Source organism: Cavia porcellus, unplaced genomic scaffold (genome assembly GCF_034190915.1).
Source record: "Cavia porcellus strain 051 isolate PalLab524CR breed Dunkin Hartley unplaced genomic scaffold, mCavPor4.1 scaffold_31, whole genome shotgun sequence".
Classification (NCBI taxonomy): domain Eukaryota; kingdom Metazoa; phylum Chordata; class Mammalia; order Rodentia; family Caviidae; genus Cavia; species Cavia porcellus.
The window spans coordinates 8,123,966-8,146,080 of NW_026947514.1; the positions used below are offsets into that span (position 1 = coordinate 8,123,966).

Here is a 22,115-nt window from a genome sequence, read left to right on the forward strand (position 1 = left end):
GTGGCAGAATTCTACAGAGCTGCAGAAACGTGCATAGAGTCTGCTTGTGGCTACGGCTAAGTGCTAAGTTCTGGGTGTGCGAGGTAAGCTTCCCCGTGGCTAGTCTAAGATTCATAAACACAAACTAAAACACAGGACTTCTGTGCACAGCAGGTCACACAGCATGGGGACATTCATTTTGTGGCTAACGTGGACAGACCCAGAAATATCACTTATTGTCATCAGTGCTGAACTGACTTGACTTTAAAGTTACACTAGACACACCCCAGCAAAGCTCAAAAATGTGCCTTGATGGAACCAAGTGGATCTTCAAGGAACCTGGTAGTAGGTCAAAAACAAACATCACCGCACTGTAAAGGAAAACAACCACCCTGGACCACGGTGTTGTGAGGTTACAAGGCTCAGCGTCTAACCCAAAATCGCTTGATAGTTAAGGACAGGAAAATGTTACCCATGGCCAGGAGCAAAACTAGGCAATAGAAATAGGCCCACAAAGACTGATTTTAGAAATGAGCCAGCAAGGACTTTAACATGCCCAGCCAAATCTACTTAAAGAGGGGGGCTGTCGATTTAATGTAAGATAAATAAAACTAAGTAATGCTTTGGTTCATGAACTCAAATCTCTCCACAGTTCTAGTCACAAACTGAGCTGGATGAGAAGTGAATCCAGTTTCTTCATAAACTCAGTTGGGGGTGTAGCTCTGTAGAGTCCTTGCCCAGCACACACCAAGTCCTGGGTTCTATCCACTGTTCTCAGAAACTCAACACTGAATCGATCTGTTGAATTTGATTCCGTTCTCATCTGATTTAGTTTGTGACCTGAGTTGTGGAAAGAATCAAGGTCATGAACCTCATGCCTATAATCCCAGCACTCGGGAGGCTGAGGCAGGAGGATCATTGCGAGTTCGAGACCAGCCTGGGCTACAAAATGAGCTCAAGGACAGCCTGAACTGCTGAACTTCAAGAGAGGAAAAATTCAACATCTTAAATTTAAAATTCACCAGACAAATTTAAGAGCAACCTAATACTATAGAAGAAAAGATCAGTGCTCTTGAAAACGTATCAGTGGGAACAGATTAAGCTGAAAGCAGCACGCTGGAAAATAAAATAAAATAAAATAGATGAGATGGATGAGAAAAAATAACATAGTCCCAGTAGACTTGCAGGAAAACACCAAGTGGTTTTACCCTAATGACTACCACAGGAACAAAGAATAAAAAGATAAACAAAACTCCTGGGTCCTTCACCTATTACTCATGAAGAACGCAATTCTGTTTCCTCCTAAGGCAGCTGAGAACCTGAAAGTGGTCTTTGATACCCCCCAAAAAGTGATGCTTCATTTGGGCTAATAGATGCCCAGTGCTAACTGAAAAGCAGAACAAACCTCAACCTTCATTTTATTAACCTTAAAAACGTGGGCAGATCCAGCTTTGCACGCAGCATCCTACTCACTTGAGTAGTGTCTGTCTAAATACTGCAAAATCTGTCGGCCAGCCTTGAATTTACCTAACCTGCACCTCCTCTTCAAGATTGAGGACACCAAGTTAAGGGGTTTTACAGGGCGTTCAGCTGTGCCCAGCAGTCTCTGTCACTGCCTAAACTTACAGTCACCTGGGGTTCCGATGGGGCCTCTGCTAAACTGGAGCTGTCTCAGACAGAAACCGTGAGCAGAGGTCCGCAGCCTGAATTGCCCCTTGGTGGTAAAAGTTTCTCCCAGCACCATCTTGCAAAACCAGAATGAAAATGGTGACCAATCAGACCCAGGCCAGCCTCCACTAGTTCACTGGCTTTGCTCCTCTGGGAACAGGCCAGTCTGGTCCTCTCTATCGGAAACGTGACCCCTTTACAGCCAGGCATGGTGTGCGTAATCCCAGCTTTCTGATAGGCTGACACAGGAGGGTCCTAAGTTCCTTCTGGCCTGGTTAGCTTAATGACTTAGTGTCTCAAAATAAAGAGTAGAAAGCTGGCTGGGGATGCAGCTCCGTGCAGGGACCCTGGGTTCAAGCCACAGTCCCGGAAAAGAAAGAAATGTGCCCTCGCAGCTCCTCAGGCTGAAGTTGCTTACTCTCTAACTCTGTCTCATCTGGTCACTGATGCAATCCGAAATGATTTTCTTCCTGTCACCAAAGATGGTAAGTCTGTTCCTCCCGGGGCCTCATCAGCTTGGAAACCTACCCAGCGACAGTTTAACATCTGGGGTCCTAGACAGGAAAAGGGGTGGCCGTGTAGAGCAGAAAAAGGTGTTAAGAAATAACAGGCTTAAAGACACCACGTGATTCACTCCACAGAAACTGTACCTAAATTTAAACAACCACTAAGTGCTATAAAATGAAGGGAAGGCAGTCCTGTCCTTTCTGTCCCTGTTCTGCACCATCACGGGCCACCCCCCACTCCTCACCTGTGACGCCTGCCCTCTGCCACTCCAGCCCCACGTCACCCACGCCAGCCTGCCCAGTCCCGCAGGAAGCCTGCCTCGCCCCTGCTGAGCACCCCCACCAGTATCTCTCCCCGATCAGACAGCCTGGCCTCTCTCAGCTTCCCCCGGGGCAGGCAGGGGTGGTGACCGGCACATCACAGGGAGCCAGAGGGAGAAGATCCCAGAGAAATGTGAAGGTGGAAGAGGGCGTGAGAGAGCCGGAACCTGAGGGCCAGGCCTGTTGACTGACCCCACCCAGGAGCCCGGCAATCGATGACCCTGCACGGAGGCGACCCGATGACAGTAACCGATAAGTCTGGAATCACGGAGGCGACCCAATGACCGTGACCCATAAGTCTGGAATTTCCCAAGCTTGGTCAACTGGGTTCTTGTCAGTATGTAAACTCGGGCCCTCCTCAGAGCCTCCCGGTCAGAGCTTCCAGGAAAGATGAGAAGACTCTAGAGGGGAGGTCTGGGTGCTCCATCCCCACCCCACCCGCCCGTACCTCAGTCTCTCCCCCAGCGAGACACCCTTGACTATTACAGCACCCCCGAGCACCTCAGCTCCTGGAGCCTCTGGCCAGCTGGAAAGCAGAGGCCTGCTTCTCCCCAAACTCAGAAAACCAAGCCTTCGGGAGCAGCACCAGCGCAGGAGCAGAGCCCACCAAGGCCCTCCAGGTCTGGCCGTCTCCATCGAGCCTCTTCTGCAACGTGGCGGGAGCAGCTTTCTAGAATCCTCTGCTCCTGGCTGCAGAACCTTTTGTCCACCTTGCCATCTTTATGTGCCTGTCCCATTTTTGGTTTTATGGAGGCAGTCATAGCCTTTTTATAATCTGGCTACATCTTTATGTCTTTCGGCTTTTACACTTATGTTTATGTCTTCTATTCTGTCTCTAAACAGTGAGGCTGCTCGGGCGCCTCAAAGCCGAGCTAGAAAAGCCACCACAAGCAGAAGCCACCGTTCAGACTGTCGAGAGGCCTCAGCCGGGACCGCTTTGTGGAGAAGGAAGCCCAGAGCCTCCTGCGGCCCTTTTTGCTGCCAACACATTGCTGGTTTCTCAGCTTTTCCAGTGTGGTCGCCTGAGCTCTAGCTGAGGTCACCTGAGCTGCACTGAGGACCAGGATGGACTGGGATGGAGGAGGGGATAGATCTGGACAGAACCCAGGCCCGAGGACTTGTGTTTGTTTGTTTGTTTTTTTCTCAGCATCGTGGGAGAGATGGGATTCAGTCCAGTCCAAGAAAGGAGCTTCCCCCAGCCTGATTCAGGATGTGATTACTTTGTCCACATCACAACAAAGAAAGCAACCACTAGATGGTTCCCTGTGCTGGACCACCCGGCAGGCTCCATGGGAGCTCCTTCCCACCCTGGCCTCTGCACGGATGTGGATGAGAGCCCAGTGGCAGCCAGGACCTGTGTGTGTGCTCATTACATCATTAGCACCCCCAGACACCCTGAGGAGCGATGCTATAATGCCCACCTCGCAGATGGGGAAGGTTAAGGGCTGAGGCAGCCTCTGACTCACCTACTGCCCAGCAACTACGTGACCCAGCTGGGAACTCCCATCAAACCAGCTCCTGGAGGTTCCCGTCAAAGCCCTTGAAAGGCAAGGTCACTAAACCTGACCAGAGTCCTGGAGCAAAGGAAGAATGTCACAAAAACCTAGTACAATGCAAAGGCAGCCCACAGCTCAGGGAGATGTTCCTCCCACAACACCGGGAGATGCTGACACTCACGATGCTGTTAAGGGACACGCAGAAACCGCGTGCTGTCGTCACAGCTTTGCCGTGCACCTGACGCAACTTGGAATCTTAAAAGTTTAGAAGAACAGGGCCTGGGGACAGTGGCACAGTTCCTGCCTGGCTAGTGTAAGGTCGTGAGTTCAATTCCAGGTCCCCCCCAAAAAAATTTGGAAGGAGGAGGAAGAAAAAGAAAGAGGAAGCAGAGAAGGAGAAAGAAAAGGAGGAGAAAGGCGGTGAGGCGTGTGCATCAAACCATTCCCACCGTGACTTAGACTCGTTGACTACGGTGGTGACTCTTCGGAACTCCCGCCTAACAATCTCTACCCGTAGCATGGAGCCCCAATGGGTAACGTTCTTCCTGCCCCGATTCCCTTTTGATTTTCCTGATTTCCTCGAGGAGAGAGTCTCGCTCCGGTGCCAACTGACACTGGCTCCGTGGCACTTCTTTGAAACTATGATGGTGCAGAACTGATACACACTCAGTATTTCAAATTGCAAAGTTTGATTCCCCCCCCCCAAGCTGTACTTTGAACTTTCATCTTTCCTGGAGTTATGGACAGGTGATCTGGCCTCCCTGTCAGCCCCCCACCCCTGCCCTGACTGCAAGAGAAACGGCAGGGTCTATGGGAGGGACACCGCGTCCCTGTAACATCAGCAGGTGTCGAGTGTCAGGTGTCTTCTGTGTGTGACAGGCTCACTGATCAACACGTGAACCCGTGGCAAGCCGAGGAACAACTGTCATACAGCAGAGACGAGATTCAGCCGTGATCACGGAAGCGGTTCTGCAGCATGTGAAATTGAGGACCTGACAGCTAACGGAGAACGGGTTTCCAAAGGGCGAGAAGGCCCGGCTCTGCATTCGTCTGTATTAGTACATGTCTGCTCTGCATGGAGTCTGTTCTCCTCCAGGAACGGGGTACGTGTGCAGAATATATCTTCAAACTTTATATTTCCCTTCCCCTGTTATGTTTCAGTTTCCCTTTGGGACATGTGGTGATCATACATCTTGTAGGTCGATATGCACATACCTTGTGTCTTAATCTATCTTTAATCCCCCACGCCACCCTTGGTCTCTTGTGCCCTTACCATTTGCCAAAGATCTATTTCCCTGTTTCCTTTTATCAATCATTTCTTTTGCTGTTTATCTGTGCTTTGGATTATGCAAGCAAGCAAGGCGCGGTATTTGGCTTGCATGTCTGATTTGTTTAACTTAGCATTAGGTTTTCAAGGTGCATCCATTTTCATACAGCTGTCTTCAGTTTACCTCTGTTTAGAGGCCATTCTTGCAGTACATTCTTGGCACCAACGTGGGCACCAGGCAGGGCAAGGCAAGCTCTCCTGGCTTGGCATGAACAGGACCCTGGGATGATGGAGAGAGCGGGCCCTGCAGTGCAAGCTCAGCCAGAAGAGGGTCCCTGTCTCCCCTGTTCACCCCAGCATTCCCATGCCTGGCACGCAGGAGATGCTCAGGAAATGTATTCAGAGTAAATCATAGTTTGGAAGAATGATGACACAGATGAAGCTTTGGAGCTGGTCCCATGATTTCCAGCAGCAGTGGAACAGATTGTCAGATGTGGAAGAGCCTTCTGAGGTCAGCCCTGTCATTGCATAATTGGAAGATGGAAGCCTGCCAAGGAGAAGGGATTTGGCTAAACCACACGGTCAGGGTCTTGGAGAATCAAACGTCAGGCAGGGTGATACATGCCTGCAATCCCAGAACTCTAGCTGCTGTGGAGGATTGCAAGTCTGGGCAATTGGTGATTTACTGAGTCTCACTCTCAAAAATAAAACAAAACTCATGAAAGAGCTGGGGTGTAGCTTAGTAAAAGGGCCCCGAATTTGATCCTAGTGCTACTGAAAAAAATGAGGAACTGTCCACTGTGATCATCCTTACCAACCCATCAGCCTAGCCTGCAGGTGGTGCTGTGGCTGAGTGGAGAGAGACAGAAGCTTGGCACTCTGCGTATGCTTGAGATGTAGAAAATCCCTGAACTCAGACCCATGCAGAGGCTTCCTGCATCACGGGAAGGGCAGGTGGAGCACATCTAGGGGTTTTCTCCCAGGGCTCTGCCTCTGGGTGTGTGCCTTCCTGGGTGTGGCTCTTCCTTGTCCTGGTCATCAAGTGCACCTATGGGTAGGTGTCATCCCAATTGCACAGGAGGACTCTGTGACAGAGGCCTTGGAGAGTGGAGTCATCAAATCTGTCTTGGTGATGAATGTCATCTCAGAAGGGTCGACCTTGACTTCCCCCAATGGCACCAACACCTCCAGTTTCAATTCACTCCATCAAATGTTTTTATTTCTTTACCACACCTCTTGCTGATTGCTTTTCTTTACTAGCGTGAAACATTCACAAGGGTGAGGGCCTTTATAAATTTTGTTCGATAGCATATTTCAAATCCCTAGGAAAGTTGCTGGCACGGAGTAGATGCTTGGATGGGTAGGTGGATAGATGGGTGGATGGATGGGTGGATGAATAGGTGGCTGGATGCATACATGGATGGGTGGGTGGATGATGGATGGATGAATGGATAGGTAATAGCTAGATGGATGGATGGAAGAATGGATAGATGGGAGGGTGGGTGGATAGATGGATAGATATATAGCTAGATGGATGGAGGGATGGATGGATGCATGGATGGGTGTGTGGATGGATGGATGGATGGATGGGTGGATGGATGGATGGATGGATGGATAGGTAAGTGGATGGATGGATGGATGGATGGATGGATAGATGCATACATGGATTGATGGAGGGATGCATGAATGCTTGGATGGACAAATGAAAGCCAAGGATTTTCACTCAGGAGACTTGCATGTGGTCGTAACTCTATGGTTTTCTATGTGTGGGTCTTTTTGCAAGTTATATGACAGGAATTGTTCCAGCTCCCTGACGACTGGTGAGTCTTCGGGCTGGTGAGAGCACTCACGCAGAGCAAGCTTTGTTAAGCATCTAAGTATATCAAAGCCAAACCCACTGACGCCTCCCCTCCGTCATTCGTGAGTCTGGTCAGGTCTCAAACATGTGGCCTGAGAAGCTTGTAGAGAAGTCACTGACTTTTCCTGAAAAATTGGGTGATGCTCAGTGAGACAGTGGTGAGAGCAGAAGAGCTTCCAGGCAGGGTAGGTGACAGAAACGTGTGGAGAAAGGTGGCCCATGAAGGGTCCATAACACAGTGCCAGAGGGTCACTTACAACACAGACTGACTGCCTCCATCTTTCTGCACCTGAGAAGCTGTGACGGCCCCACCCGCTCCCCAGCCCCACCGCCCACTTCCTGCCTTAGTCACGTTGTCCTGGCAACATTAATCTCATTTTATTTCCTGGCCTTTGCACAAGCTTTTCCTCCTGCCTCAAACTTTTCCTCTTCTCCTACCCAAACTCTTCTTTTTTTTCCTTTTCAAAACATTCTTCTTGCAGTGAAGAATGAAAATAGGGCTGCAAAGGTAGGAAATCTTAATGAAAACTATTTAAAATCCGCAGCTGTGGCTGTGAAGGTAGCATCAGTTAAAAGGAAGATGAAGAAAGCCCCACAGCTCGGCACCAGTCACAAGGTAAAGGGACAGAGTTTTTAAAAAGGGAAGACAGGGTTGGGGGTTTGGCTCAGTGGCATAAATGCCTGCCTTACAAGCAGGTGGTTGTGAGTTTGATCCCTGGTACCCATAAAAAAGTGGATTCCTACAGACTCCCCTTGTCTCTAGCCTTTTGTTTTTTTTCCTTACCAGGTTTTGGAGGTCCCTCTCAGGTCAGTTCCTGGAACTTGTCACAACCTGAGTGGCTCTCTGGACTGTCATCTGCAAACCCCAGGCCACAGGACCTGAGCCCAGGTGCCGCTGTCTGTGTGCACATTCCTTGTGGGCTTTGCTTGATCTCCTCTCACTGGCTTGTCTTTGTCAGCAGCCGACCTCTGGGATTTATAGGTGGGTCAGGAGGGAGAAGTGGCACATACAAGACTGAGTTAGTGATTAGGTGGGGCGGTGTGTGTGTCTAGTGCGGTAATGTAGTGACCCTAGAGCAGGAACGTATATGTGTGTGTGTGTGTGTGTGTGTGTGTGTGTGCGCGTGTGTGGTGCAATCTAAACCCTATATACTAAATAAGAGCTGTATTTTAGATTATGCAGCCGTCCTTTTGTCTCCTTTGCATTTTATTGGAGATGTGGACAGGCAATAACCTTGGCTTTGAGCATCTGGCTCTTTTTGTGCTCTGAACCTTGGCTCTTCCTCAGGTCTTTTGATGTAGGTTCCTTCTTATGGCTCCAAAAGTAAAGCTTCTAGCTCTTTCTAATCAAGATGAACCAGAAAGCCTAGTGAGGCTTTTCCTCTTCCTGACTATGGACCCCTCTGCCTACACACCCGGCCTTCATCACGCTTGCTGGGGTTGGTGATACTGAACGGACGGGTGTGGACACAGGGGGAAGCCACATGCAGATTTAGGGGTGGGCTGCAACATTTGCTGGAAGGTGAATTCCTGGACACAGAGCCAGCTCTGCTGCGTGAGCCGCAGCCCAGAGGCTGCACCCAAGCTCTGTGCGTCACTGTTTGATGCAGGACGGACTGACTGCATGCAGGACTAGTAAAGTGCTCATCAAGAGGTGCCAGAGGACTGGGCCAGAAAGGATGAGCAGGAGCTCGTCAGGCAGGAGGAAGGAATTTTCCTTCTGGTGGGTGGGGACCCAGTGTCTGGACCTCAGCACTTTTGGAAGATCACTGGTGGTCTCCAGGGCACAGGGAGGGGTGGAGGGAGGACAGGACGGCAGCTCTCCGGTGAGCCCGCTGGCCGGGCCCTGTTTCTGGCAGGCTGAGATCATTCGCAGGGCCCCTCAGCCAGGGAGACGTGTCTTACCTTCCTTTCAAAGGTGAGGAGACCGAGGCGCAGGTTGATGAACCCACTACCCAGGTCACCCAGCACTCAAAGGCGCCAGGTTGCACACCTGAGATGTCACCAAGGTGTCCTTGTCCACTGGCCTCTTCCCTGCTTGGTGATCCCTGGGTCCCAGCATCATCCTCTGACTCCCAGAGCACTGCACCCTAGAGTCTCTTAGCACCCCCACACTGACCACCTACCCCCTCTCCAGGCTGCCTTCTCTATGACCTGAGGCCTTGGGGATCTGGGCCTGCACGGTGCCCAGGACAGAGGCTGGAACCTCACTGGACAACCAACAAGGACTCGGAGGGGAGCTGAGGTCAGCGCGGGACCCTTTCCTCCCTGCCCCAAACCAGAAGTAGCCACTGCTCGTGGCTCCCATGAGGCCCTTCCTTCCAGCTGTCAGAGCCTCAGTGTCCACCTCTAGCTGCCCAAGGTGACCACAAAGGGCTCGGTGAGCTGTGGACTGCTACGAAAGGCAATTGCAAGCCGTGGGCCCAGGCTTTCCAGTGCCGAGCCGCTCAGCATCTGCTCCTCCCACAGCGCAGCCGCAAAGGAGCCTTCACCTGAAACCAATCACCCACTTGGAGGCGCAAGTCACCATGGGAGCCACGGGTGCCCCCTCGTGGTCACAGAGAGGACTGCAGGCCCAGTTTGTTGAGGTGAGGCCGAGATGTACTAGGTTACTTTTTGTGTCTGCTACAGACACTGCGGGCAGGGAATCCTCCCTCTTAAAGCTCCTCTTAAAGCTTTTGAAGGGTTGGGCTCCCCACCTGTGTCATCATTTACCTGCAAGCCTGGCTGGCCCAACACTCTTGTGTGGAAGCTCTGGGAAGATGATCGTGTAAGACATGAACCCACTCCTCCCTCACTCCAAACCCCAGGCACCTGCTGTGGCTCCCACCTTCCCCAAATTATCTAACAGCCAGTGGGCTTGGCAGGAGAAGGAGTGCTTGTTTGCTAAATAACAAGGCCGGGACATGGTCAGGTGGGTGAGCACAGTGTTTAATGCAGGAAACCCAGTCTGCAGAGAGGGGTTTGGGGTGGCCTGGGAGGCAGCACTTCTGGGCAGCCATGGGAGCAGTCCAGGGCAGGATGAGGTCAGAGTGTGCCTGTGCACCCCGCCCCCCACGGGGACAAAGTGTGTTTATCCCAACTGGTGGCTGAGCTCTGCAGTGCTCAAGAAATCCTATTTCCCCTTCGGGTTAGAAATCTTTGCCAAGAAGAGCGGGGACGGCATTCTGGTCTCATAAAGCACCATCAGGTAGGGTCTGTTTATCGTGAAGTTTTCGGGCTTCTCCATGGGCAGCGTCTCCACCCCGGAGCCTGCGGCCCCCTCGGTCCCCTTCTCGTCCATCTTCAGCTCGGCCTTGTGCACCGCCTGCAGGAATGGAGCAGAGCGAGGTCAGTGCCTGCCTGGCTGCTCACAGGGAAAGTGCCCTGGGCTGGGCAGGAGGCCCGTAGTGGGCTGCAACTGGGCCAGAGTTGCCCAGCATAGCTGTAAACTGGCTGGTGATTGTGGCCTGGGGCTCCGGGCTCGTGTGTTGTCACTGCTGTATGACACTGAGCAAGCAAAGGGAGCTGCTGGGGAAGGACCCGTGTAGCAGGGGACACAGAGCAGGGTGGGTGTCTAGCAAATCTCAGGGGCTGAGAACACAACTGCCAGCTCCCCTAACTGCAGAGGAGAAAAGATCCACTGGAATCAGTAAAGAGCTGCAGGAGGGAGAGCAGCCATGGAATGTTTCAGAGAAATCTCAAAATTAAGGTACAGACACTCAAATCTAGAAGAGTCCATGGACTGTGTTTCCTCCTCTGTGTTTTGGCCAAGTTGAACCATCTCCTCCCCCAGCTGACCCTCCCCTCCCCCTCCCCTCCCCTTTCCTGTCCCCACCACACCGTCTCCAGCTGCTGCCCCACCTCCAGCCCCCGACCCAACCCTTCCCTTGCTGTCCGATCTCCCCACGCTATGTTGCGCTTCCAAAACCTTCTCCCCTCCACACCCCCTTAACCCAAAAGATTTGCTTGGGCTCCTACGTTACACCCAGGAAACCTGAATTCAAGATCGGCCGTAAATACGGCTGAGGATAAAAGCACCCCAAGCAATACTGAGCAGGTGCTCACATTATCAGTTATTTATCGTTTATCTGAAACCCAGAAGTGGCCAAGTACATATCGCTTATCGCATCTGCTCAGTCTGAGGGCCCTGCCTGCGTGCTCCTCTCTTCTTGTCCCAGGAGGTGCCCGTCCTTGCCAGGACCTCTGTGTACCCAAATTGTCACCACAGGAACCTGTCTACCCCTTACATCCAGGAAGCCTGTGAGGCCTCTGAGAGGGAGCAATGGACTTAATAAATGTCCCCTGGCTTGATCAATGTTTGTGCCACTGAAGTGACTTCTAATTGGCACTAGGAGTACCAGGGACAATTCTGGTTCTCAAAGCTGGAATCAAAAGCTTAGGGGCCGAGGGCATGCTTTCCACTTGGCCGAGGGTTGCCCAGCCGGCCGGGGCAGCGCAGGGCTGCAGCCTGGCCTGTGTGGAGGAGGCGTCATCACTGGCCCTGCCGCTGTGACAGTGGCCCTGCCGGCCGTCTGAGGCTCCTTACTCACCTCCCCCACTTTCAGGCTGCGGTGAGGGGAAATCCGCGTGAGGTCACCATGCTGCTCAAAGATCCTGCTGATGCCCAGCTCGGAGAGGGTCTTCTTCAGGTTGTAGGTACTGGAAATGAGGAGCCTGGGCACGTGCACGTTGACAACCCTGCAAAGTCACAGGGACAAGGGTGAGGCAGGTGGTACCCTCTGACAGATGACAAAGGAGACCTCTGTCCTCCCAGCGCCTCACATCTTTGTCCAGGGCTAAGGAGGGTGTCCTTGACCTGGGACCTGGTTTGAAAACACCTGTGCTCTCTAAACTATGTCTCTGCTTCCTAGCTGACCAGGCCCGGACCCGGTATGAGGAAATGTCCTGAAGTCTCCTGTGGGCCATAGCCAAGATGATGTCCCCCATGCCCCGAGCCAGCCCTACCCTGCCAAGTCCAAGCCAGGGACGCAGAGTCCATGCTGCTTCTGGGAACCCCAGGGTTGGGACACGGGATCGCAGCCCTTAGGCCATGGAATTGAAGAGCAGGATGCCAGTTGTCACCACTGGGGACCTCGGTCCTCACCTCCTTTTTGCCTTTATTCCCGCCCAGGAATCTCCTCAGTGTTGTGACTTCAGTTACCGTCAACAGACCTTAAAGCTCCCAAATTTACCTCTCCACTCATTCATTCATGGAGCAAGTGGTTATTAAGTGCCTACTGTATACCAGATGCCTATGGACCCTGACTGCAGCTGCCTGCCTGGCATTTCCCGTGGAGAAGCCCCCTCTGTATGCTGTGAGCTATCCCTGGGCCCTAGAGATGATGCCATGGGAGAAGCTAGAGCTGCATAGCCGATGGGAACTCAGGCGAGAGTGCTGGATGATGCAGGCAACTCTAAGGTCATATTCCAGGGTGCAAGGGCACATAGGACGCTGCATACAAACAAGGACCTCAGCATCCGCTCTAAGTGGGAACGCAGACACCGTGGGTGCTGCTGGGAGGCAGGAATGTCCATCCAGGCCATAGCAACAGTGAGCGGGGCATCTTGCAAGGAGCAGACCCTCCAAACCTATCAGGCAATGGCTCTCAAAGACACAGCAGCTCCTTGCCTCCTGAAGGGTGGGGTGGGGGCTGGATTTCCTCCGGGAGAAACGGGACTTCCCTCTGGGAATCAGAGCAGCAGAGGGGGCTAGGCAAAGGGGAAGTGGGTGTCTGCTTCGGTGCTGAGGCGGGACACTGAATGGACCTCTGGCCTAAACACTGACATACTGCATGCACTTGTAAATTGGGGGGTATATCTTCGGGGTATGTCTGTCTGTCTTGGCTCCTGAAGACCACAGAAAGAGCACAGAATGATAGCCAACCTCTCTACTCCCACCGGGGGCAGAAGGAGGGGCCAGGCTAAGAGCTCTGCCAGCAGATCAAAGCAACCGTGTCTGCAGACAGAGTGGGCACAGGAGGTGGGAACATGATGCTCCCCTGTTCTGATGAAAGGAACCTGCACCCCAAACGTGGGGACTGGCAGCCAATCCACTGTCCTGCAAGGAGATGGAAGTGGACTGCTGCAGGACATTCCCAGCCTGGAAGTGCCTGGGAGGCAGGATGCATTTGTGATGAGAGGACACCTCCTTGCCATGGTCCTGGGGTGGGGGGTGGGGCCTCAGGGCAGGGAACACCGGAAGCAGCTGCGTTCTGGAGTACAGGCAGGAAGTGCATTGGTGCGCATGCTCTGTGGGGCGGTGCTGCGCAGGTCTAATTCTGTCCAGAGTCCCAGCAGTCTAGCGTTACTATGGCCACATAGTAATGACAGGAAACCCAGTCTCCATGGAGGTTGGACTCTAGATTTGTAATCTCCTGCAACAGGAGAGAAGGAGGGGGCAAGCAGAGCTTGGGTGCAGCACCCCTCCTGGGACGCCCTGACACTTAGCTTCACCTCCCTAGGAACTGGGATGTGGCCGGAAGCCTTTGGCATTCTTTCCCTTCGTGAGCCTTCTTTCAGCTAACTCTGCCAGCAGGGATGTGCTCTGTGGCTCTTCCAAGGGGCACCCAGCAGAAAGAAGTAGCCTCAGTTCAGTCCCTGGGTCCTAGCTTGGTCCCTGCCTGGTCTCTGCCCACTTGGTACCCAGTAGCATGTCCTGTACGGCTGAGGTTCTCGATAAACACCTTCCTCCAGATGGACAGAGCGTGGTAGGGCCACGGTGGAACACAGAGCTTGGAGAGCAGTTCGGGGAGTCCTGATCCTGTTCCTACTGAGGCCCTCTCCACCTCGTCCTCCTGGCCCCTCCCTGGCTGCCACGGACCCTGCCCAGCCCAGCCACACTCAAGGTGCCACCCACTCCTCAAGATTTAACTCTAACACCAAGGGAAGGTTTTCCTTTCCCAAGAAAATCTGCAGTAGGCAGCAATTCTGTGGGGTTACCATACACCTGCTATAGTTTGATGTTTTCAAAGAAAATAGTTCACCTAATTGGTCCTTTACTTGTCATTAGCATCATTTGCCTGAGACACACTTCATGGCTTGGTTGAGACACCATAGTTGAAGACTTCATTCCATTGTTAATGAACCCTAAGCCTACCCTCACGGCTTCCTATGATACCTGGTCTCCCTTTGCCTAGGATTCTGCCGCTCCTCTGCCTTCTGTACAGCCTGAAGTCTTAGCTCAAGTACCGCTCTCTCTAGGAAGCCCCCCCTCTCTGACCTCTCCCCTACACTGGGACACCGTGGTTCTCATGCATCTCCCTGGAGGCACCGGGTTTTCGCTGTTCACTTGCTTCCCAGCCTACCTCCCGCTCACCATGGTGCCCGGAAGGGCCTGACCACGTAGTTCAACCAGAGGGAATCCAGCATGGAGGAAGAGAAGCAGGAAGAAGCCTGCGCACCAGGAGCCCTCTTTACCGTTTTGTTATGAGTTGTTTCCATCTGCCGAAAGCGTCTGCCCGCAGGTTCTCCTGCAGGTGTCTCATCTTGCCCTTGTCGGGCAGAAGGAAGGTGGCCGTGAAGTTGCCCTGGTAGGGAATCTCCAGGATGGTGCAGAAGAGCTGCTTGTCATAGCCCATGTCGTATAGCCCCGCTCGGAACATCATGGGCACCTTCACTGCTTGGGTCCTGCTCACAAAGAAGTCTTCCTCCTTCGTTTGTTTTGGATCAAACTCATGTTCCCACCTGGCTTAGGATTGAAGAAGGACAAAAGTAACATGAGTGTCCCGATGGTAAGAAGGTGACCAGATCTGACTTCCATTGGTGGCTGGCTACAGAGATTCAGAGTAAGGGATATGGATATTCGGATGTCACAGTAAGACCCTAGGAATCCCTGCCCTTCTTCCATGTCCTGAAGACTTCTGGGGTGGTAGGGTCAGCTCTAAATGAAGCCAGGACCTCGACTGCTGACCAGGAAAGGGAGCAGGCCCTCTCCATGCCCCAATGCTGCTGAGGGTGAGAATCTCCCAACAGAGATTTCAATGGGGGAGCTCCTTTGGGTATGACATAGTGCAAATGAGTTCACTTTATTTTAAATTAACCCTAAAGGAGTCACTGTCTTGAGCGGTTAAGAAAACTTAACGAGCCCGGCTGCCCTCAGAAGTGCTGGCCATGGCGAGCACTCAAGGCTGGGCATTGGAGCTCCTCCCTCTCGATCCTGAGGACACATCGTCTCCACTGCACCCAAGCTCAGCACAGTATCTTTTCAGACCTGTTATCATCAGAGGCCTCAGTATGGGGCTCTGGGGGTCAACTCCATGAGTTCCAGTCCTGGCTTCACTGTTCTGAAAGGAGACCTTGGACAAGAGTCCAATTTCCCTGGACTTCAGAGTCCTTAATTCGTTGAGTGAGGACACTGACAGGAACCTCCTAGGGCTGCTTTGGGACCTAATAAGGTAAGACAGTGCAGCTCAGTGACTGTGTACAGTGAGTGCTGAGCACGTGTTAGTCATCATCCGAAACATTACTGTCACTGTGTTCTGATGTGATCTCGGAACAAAGGGACTCTGAGAAAGTCCTCCTTCTTCTTTTCTCCTCTCTGGTTTAGGCAGACTGTCATTTCAGACTGTCATTTTATCAGTTCTTCCTATGGGATTTGGGCGACTCAGACTTCCCTATTCAGGACCATGTTACCCACGACTCAGGAGTGACCTTGCTGTGACCTCAGGATTCTCACCTGTTTTGGGCTAATTTGTGTGTGAGTGTGCATGTGTGTATGTGGGTGGTTAAGAGGAGGAGATTACATTTGAGTTGGGATCATTTTTTATCTTCTTTTTCAGCTTCTCTGTTCGACCTCGAGAATCTACAAAGTCTGATAGGGAGATGAAGCCATCTACCTAAGTAACCATCGTCACTGTGACCCACACAGTCACCATCCTGGGCAGGTACTTCATGTGGTACAGGGTGCATGGCCCCAGGGACTAGAGAAGTGGATTCCAATCCTGACTGCCATTGACTGGCTTTGGGACTTGTAATAAGTAACTAATCTCTGAGTTTCTCTTTGCTCACCTAAAAAATGGAGAGAAGAATGCCAGTCCATCCTCCACAGCCAATGTTGTCAGCATACTCAATAATAATGAAAATTTACATATGGAGAATAACTTAGACTGCACAATGCTCACCTCACAAACATCCCCGTAATGGGTTGCAAGGGTTGTCTGTCATGGTATTCATTTTGCAGATAGGGATTGAGAGGTTAGGTGCATGGGACTTCAAGCCCACAGATCAATGAAAGGCAAGATTTCTAACCTGAGTCTATTGGACACCCTTTCTCCTCCATAGCAGCACGCCTGAGCCTTACCTCGAAAATAAACATAGTTCGTAAGAAGCATCACAGTGCCAGGGTCGATATTCTTGACCAGGTTGTCAATTCTGCCGTGGGTTTTCTGACTGATGTACTCATTTATCTGTTTCTGGGTGTCTTCCAGGTCGTGGAAGTTGACAGGAAGAATGTCCGCATTGTATATGTTCCTGGCCACTCTCAGGAACTTCTGCTGGGGCTCCAGCTTCCGGTCCATGAACATGGTGTTGCCGAAGAGCAGCTTGATGTCCTCCTTCTCCTGGTTCAGCTGGTAGAGGAAGCGGTGGAAGGCTTGGTGCAGGTCCCTATCCGGCATCCCCTTAAAGTTGAAGCCCTCCTTGATCTCGGCCAGCGTTGAGTCTTGGGCCCCCAGACACAGCAGGGAGAAGGCAGAGGAGATGCTCAAGGGCGAGAAGAAGACGTTCTTCCTGGGGCTGTTGGCAGCCAGCTTCCTGAGCATCTTGAGGCCAAATTCCATGTTGCGCTTGGCCACATTCTGGGCGTTCATTTCTTCCTTCCATCCTCGGGGGTAAACCTTAGTCATCAAGATCGGAGAAGAGAAGATGGGCTTCCGCTGCCCTTCTGTGGTGAGGAGGCCAGCCAGGAAGAGGCCCAGGCCCAGACTCAGGCCCAGCGTGAGGTTCATTGTCCTTGGAGATTGTCCTGCTGAGTAGCAGATCTGAGTTAGCGGGAAAAATCACAAAGGTGCTCCCTTGTTTCTATCTGGTTCCCAAAGAAGCCCAGGTACAAAGGCCAGTGGAGGGGCCAGCGATGTGGAGAGGCATCTCACCACTCAGCTTTAGTGCCATCCCAGGGAGGAGGAATGGTTAGCCTCGCTTCACGCGTGAGAGTTGAGCACTGTTTGCTTGTTTTTGAAGAGCAGGAGAATTTAGTGGAAGAAAGGAATGAGGAATGGGAATAGGGAACAGGAGAGACCGGAGGGGACCCTGACCCTCGGTGGGTTGTTAGTGAACCTTCTTCTCTTTCTTTGTTTCTAGTTTTTTTTTGTTTGTGGGGGGTGGTTTTAAAACAGAGTCTCTCTGTGCAGTTCAGGCTGGCCTTGAACTCACTTTGTAGCCCAGCCTGAACTCAAACTTGGGCCATCCTCCTGCCTCAGCCTCCAGAGGGCTGGGACTCCAGGGGGTATGCCACAATGCCTGGCTTTAGTGAGCCTGCTTTTCGAAGGAACAAAATTATGAGGCAGGTACAATGTGGGTCAAAATTATGATCAATTAATAAGATGAAAAGTATGGTCACTTAAGTAGTATTGATCCTGTGGTAGCAAGGGCATACGGATGACATCACTGACCTTGGCCGATGACCTAGAGTCTTGTCTTTAGTCTTAGTCTTAGTTTTAGTTTGTCTTAGTCTTAGTGGGTGGGAGACGATGGTCCACTTATAATAATAATGGGGAATCCGAAAGGGGTGATACCAATAACCTCAAGAAGATTCCGGCTCTTGTCCCCTCCTCTCCCATATCACCCTGGCAGTGATTCAGTTCCCTTGAGGGACCTCTGTCCGTCACTGTAGCTTTCTGCATCCTGGACATGATGCCTAGAATCTGCCACTTTAATCCTCCAACCTTTGCCCTGTGGGTTATTAAAGAATGAGAGGCTAGCTAACATCAGATCCCTCTGTGTCTTTCCTGGCAGCAGAGCATGGCAGGCAGGCTGGCACTGCATGCTGCCCGCTGGAGCACCAAGCAGGAGAGAAGAGCACACATTCCAGGGCTTTCAGGGGAGCTGGCGCTGGAGCCGCGCCCCCTCTACCCTGTGTGAGTATCAAGTTACCTGGCCGGGTACTTAAGGCCGAAAGCATCCTGACAATTCAAAGAATTCTTTTTTCAGGTCAGGAGCTCTGTCCTCTGGTCCCATGGCCTCCTGAAAACAAATTTTCAATTCAAACCCAGGGGTTCTCAAAGCACCTTCCGCTCCAGGGACTACCTTTGGTAAAATTAGGAAAGCTGGTGATGGATGAGCAGGAGCTCCCTGGCTGCCCGAGGAACTCGCTCAGCAGGGTGTGGTGGCCGCGAAGCTGCGAAGCCCAGAGGGAGCTGGCCGAGCTGCACCTGTGAGTCAGGCAGGCTGTGCCCGCCCAGCCCAGTGTGGGGAGACTGCTGGGCTCCGCCCGGAAGACACTCCTGGAGCACCCTACGCACACAGATCAGTGGCAGAGATCCTTTGCTGACCCCCAAAAGCGTTCCTGTTTCCCTGAGTTTCTGAGGTGAGGTCTGAGTGGGGAATGGCACTGTTCTGCTGGTTGGACAGCAGGAGGCCAGTTCCCTGGTCCTTCGGACACCAGCACCCTCACCTAGTAAATGTCAGCGAGAGCTCATCCTCCTCCCCGCAAAGGCTGCCCTGGAGCTGGAGGCCACCCCTGGGGTCTTAACTTCCTCCTACCCAGGAGTCTGGGTCAGAGAGCATCCTCTGGATCCGCTCAGGCCTTCTGCCCTGCCTCCACCCGGTATAAACAGCCTGGGCCTTCCCATCGTTCATCCTGGTCCCTAAACTGACCCAAATTTGTCATGTAGGTTAGACGCCCAAGTAGGCTAAACTTCTTTCCATCAATTAAAATAGCTGAGCAACTAATTAATGCCTAATAAACTGACAGGTTGCTCCCTGGGTTGAGCAATTCTCTATGGGTTTTAGTTTGGAGTGATTGTGTGTGTTTCTGTGTGTTGTGAGTTGGATTTGTGTGTGGCTGTCAGAGAGAGAGACAGAGAGAGACAGAGACAGAGACAGAGACAGAGACAGAGAGAGACAGAGAGAAACAGAGAGAGAGAGAGAGAGAGAGAGAGAGAGAGAAGAGCTGGACCCAGCAGGACACCCTTGGGGGCAGATCAAGCTAAAAATCAGGGCTTCAATTCTCTGACTATTCTGGTCTAACCCTTGTTAACTTGGGAACAATTTTCCCCATAATTTCCCTATTCCCTTATGGACAGATGCAGCACCCCCTGAGTTAGGACACCTTAGAAGCCGTTCATTTCAGTCAGATCCCAGCCAGGCAAGAAACGGCAGCTCAGGTGGCTCCAGTTTCCCACAGGAGGCCCCCAAAGGCAGGCTCTCGGGTCAGGCGGGGGCACCACTTCCTCCTCTGGCACTGTCCTGATGTGCACAGTCCCTGGAAGCACCCTCTAAGGACAGTGAGATGGGACAGCAAATTCGTCCCCAGGACACCCACAGACATCACAGTCCGAGGATGCTCACGTCTGTTATGTTGAACGCTGTACTATTTGTACAGACCCTTCTGTATACTTTAAGCTCTGGATTACTATAGTAATGAGCACAATGCAAACACTACTTAAATAGTTCTCATGTTGTATCGTTTAGGGAATACAGCAAGACAAAAACATCTAGACATCTTCAGAAATATTTCCACCAAAATTATTTTTCCCAAATATTTTCAAGTTGGTCAGATCTTCAGATGTGAGCCTGAGGGTACCTAGGGGCAGCCATGGTGTCTGTCACTGTACACTGTACAGATGGCTTTCCTGTTTACCGCCAGAAGGCTGGGGGAAACGAAACGTTAAGCAAAGAGACCACTCGCTGGCTACAGGTGATCCACACAGGGCACCGTGGTTTGGAACCATCCTCTCTGGTGGGTGGCCTTCCTGTCCCCTTCCTGACCTGCCTTTCTCCTGAAGTTTGCTGTCAGACTTCACCCTCTGTGATGAAGCTGCTGTGATATCTTTCCTCAGCCAGTGAGAGCAAAAAGTTAGGGTGCCCCTTAGTCTCCCATCCCGCGTCCCCTCCCAGTAGAGGGAACTTCAGGCAGCGTTGCAGGCTGCATGCATGGAATCCTTTCCTACCCCGGGCCCTCTGAGATTCCAGCTTTCCTCAGATTTTTTTCCAGAGTTTCAATTGTGTAGCATTGTGTAGTTTTCACACAATTGTGTAGTTTTCAGGCATTTGGGGACACTCAGTACCTTCCTTGGGCTGAGAGATGTGAAGGATTTTGCTAGAGATATATTTTGGTATCCCCAAAGAAGACCACTGCCAAAGCCACACATCCTGAAGACACATCGTAGGCATGCTGTGCAGCCCACCTGGCCTAAGCAGCTGGCGTTCTAAGACCCAATCATGCTGGGTGATTGTGGCTGAAAGGTTAAGCAAGTCTAGAACTAAAGGGTGGTGCTGGGCACCCTTTCCCCACTGTAGGTGAGAGGAGCCCCAAGTTAGGGCAGAACGCTAATCGCCACGGCAGTCTACTTTATGCTGTGGAAACAAAGGATGGAGCAGAGCCTGCTTGCTTTGCCTTGTGAATTTCTGCCTTCATCGTGTGGCTGAGCCCTAGCCCTGAGCCCCAGGACCTGGGGCACCTGAACAGTGCCCAGGGAACACTCGAGTTGAGGCTGCTGGCCGAGAAGTGTTGCCCACACCAGTTCACAGACTTCTCCAAATCCCTGGGCTAGCTCTGCCCAGCCTGATTGTCCTCCTTTCCTGGGACTTACTGGAAAGCCAGAATGACCATCAAGCTCAGGCCCCTTGTGCTGGGAAAGGGAAGAGACCAAGGGGATCTGTATGTGTTAGGGACAGATCAGAGTGGGGATCGGAGACTGGGGGCAACTCTGCAAAGCAGTCTGAAGAATCAAACAGGTTGCTTGGCCTCACTTTCTCCCAGAAGTGGTGACTTAATAGCTAGCTAGAGCATTTGAGGCCACAGACAGCTCACTGCAGCCAGGGAAGAAGGTGGGGTGGGGCAGGCTCCACTTGGAGGGTCTACCATATCCCCAAGACCACTCCTATATCCACACTCACCCAGCTTCTTTTTTTTAAAAGAAAGCTCTGGAAATAGATGTTAACGGCAGTGAATCCAAGCCCCCCAGCTAACTCCTCCAAGAGAGGCCCCCAGATCTGGGCAACGTTCTAAGAGTTTTCTCCCATTACACCCACCTTAGATGGTGGGGTCCCTTTAGCTTTCTGTCATCAATCTGAAGCCAACTTCCCCAGCCATAGAGGAGAAACCCTCGCCCTTGCCAAAGGGGCCTCCATACTCACAGTACATCCAGAAGAAACCCACTGGGCCAGCCAAATCGATCAGCCCTCCTGCTGTACGATTTATACCTCCATGTCTCTGGGGAAGGCCGAGTGCAGGCCAATAGAATCAGCAGTCTAAGAGGGCAGGTGGAGGGGCTCCGGGAGCAGTGGCCGCACCGCTTCTCTGGGGGTTTCTCCTGGCCGCTGGATGCCGCTGCCTGATATGTAGGACCACACCCCCTGGGCTGGGGCTACCCTAATGAAGTTCACTCATGTCTTTTGCAACTCCTCCATTTCCCAATCACTGCCTGGGTCTGGAGGCTGCGATAGTCTACAAGTGGATCAGACACTGAATATGTGACCCCCAATTACGTTTGTCATCGAGGCAGAGTGACAGTTGGGCTTCTTGGGGGCTCATTTCCCTTTTTCTCGTTTTTCTTTGCTTCTTTTTCACGGGCTCCAAAGTGTCAGCTCTGTCACCTTAGCTCTTGCAGAGTCTCTGACTGAGGAGAGTTGAACAGTCAGCGATATGACCGATGTCTCTTCGGGGTAACAGAGAGCAGACGTCCACATCAGACTTGCGATCATTAGAGAAAGTGGCCGTTTTCCTATTGCACAGTGGTGCCGGCTCTGTAGTCCGCGCCTGAGTTTTGTTGTTCCCTCCCCTTACTTCTGTGTACTTTCTAAATTGTCTTTAAGGGAGCTGCTTTAGGTTAGAGTTGCATTCAAGATAAAATTAAATTCTGATTTTCTGTTTTGTCATT

At 52.0% G+C, this 22,115-nt stretch overlaps 1 protein-coding gene and 1 long non-coding RNA gene across 12 annotated transcripts; one reads left to right on the forward strand and one right to left on the reverse strand.

Moving 5' to 3' along the window:
• Window positions 1-7,471: 7,471 nt before the first annotated feature.
• On the forward strand, window positions 7,472-19,011 carry LOC106026016 (uncharacterized). Of its 9 annotated transcripts, none has more exons than XR_010045003.1 (8): window positions 7,472-7,711; window positions 7,883-8,077; window positions 9,233-9,475; window positions 9,565-9,683; window positions 11,949-15,030; window positions 15,855-15,959; window positions 16,503-18,149; window positions 18,223-19,011. It is a non-coding gene; the product is annotated as an uncharacterized LOC106026016 (long non-coding RNA). The 9 variants fall into 9 exon arrangements; XR_010045005.1 differs by having other exon boundaries at window positions 9,233-9,457; XR_010044998.1 differs by having other exon boundaries at window positions 9,233-9,683.
• On the reverse strand, window positions 10,011-21,556 carry Serpina12 (serpin family A member 12). Of its 3 annotated transcripts, none has more exons than XM_063241564.1 (6): window positions 21,373-21,551; window positions 18,166-18,255; window positions 16,376-17,038; window positions 14,494-14,764; window positions 11,628-11,775; window positions 10,011-10,402 (listed from the first exon to the last, which is right to left on the reverse strand). In XM_063241564.1, exons 2-6 carry the CDS (start codon window positions 18,191-18,193, stop codon window positions 10,211-10,213), a joined length of 1,302 nt encoding a protein of 433 aa, XP_063097634.1. In that variant the 5' UTR covers window positions 18,194-18,255; window positions 21,373-21,551; the 3' UTR covers window positions 10,011-10,210. The 3 variants fall into 3 exon arrangements, with proteins under 3 accessions (XP_063097634.1, XP_063097633.1, XP_063097635.1); XM_063241563.1 differs by having other exon boundaries at window positions 16,376-17,041; XM_063241565.1 differs by lacking the exon at window positions 18,166-18,255 and having other exon boundaries at window positions 16,376-17,041; window positions 21,373-21,556.
• Window positions 21,557-22,115: the final 559 nt, after the last annotated feature.

What these genes read in the sequence shown, in the direction of transcription:
- Serpina12 (XM_063241563.1), bottom strand. Translation starts at nt 18,193, where the DNA reads ATGCTTTCGGCCTTAAGTACCCGGCCAG. An exon ending in GGCCTTAAGTACCCGGCCAG is followed by an intron (nt 17,042 to 18,165) that starts GTAACTTGATAC and finishes TCTGCTACTCAG; the next exon opens with CAGGACAATCTCCAAGGACA. An exon ending in GCAGCCTGAAAGTGGGGGAG is followed by an intron (nt 10,403 to 11,627) that starts GTGAGTAAGGAG and finishes CCATTCCTGCAG; the next exon opens with GCGGTGCACAAGGCCGAGCT.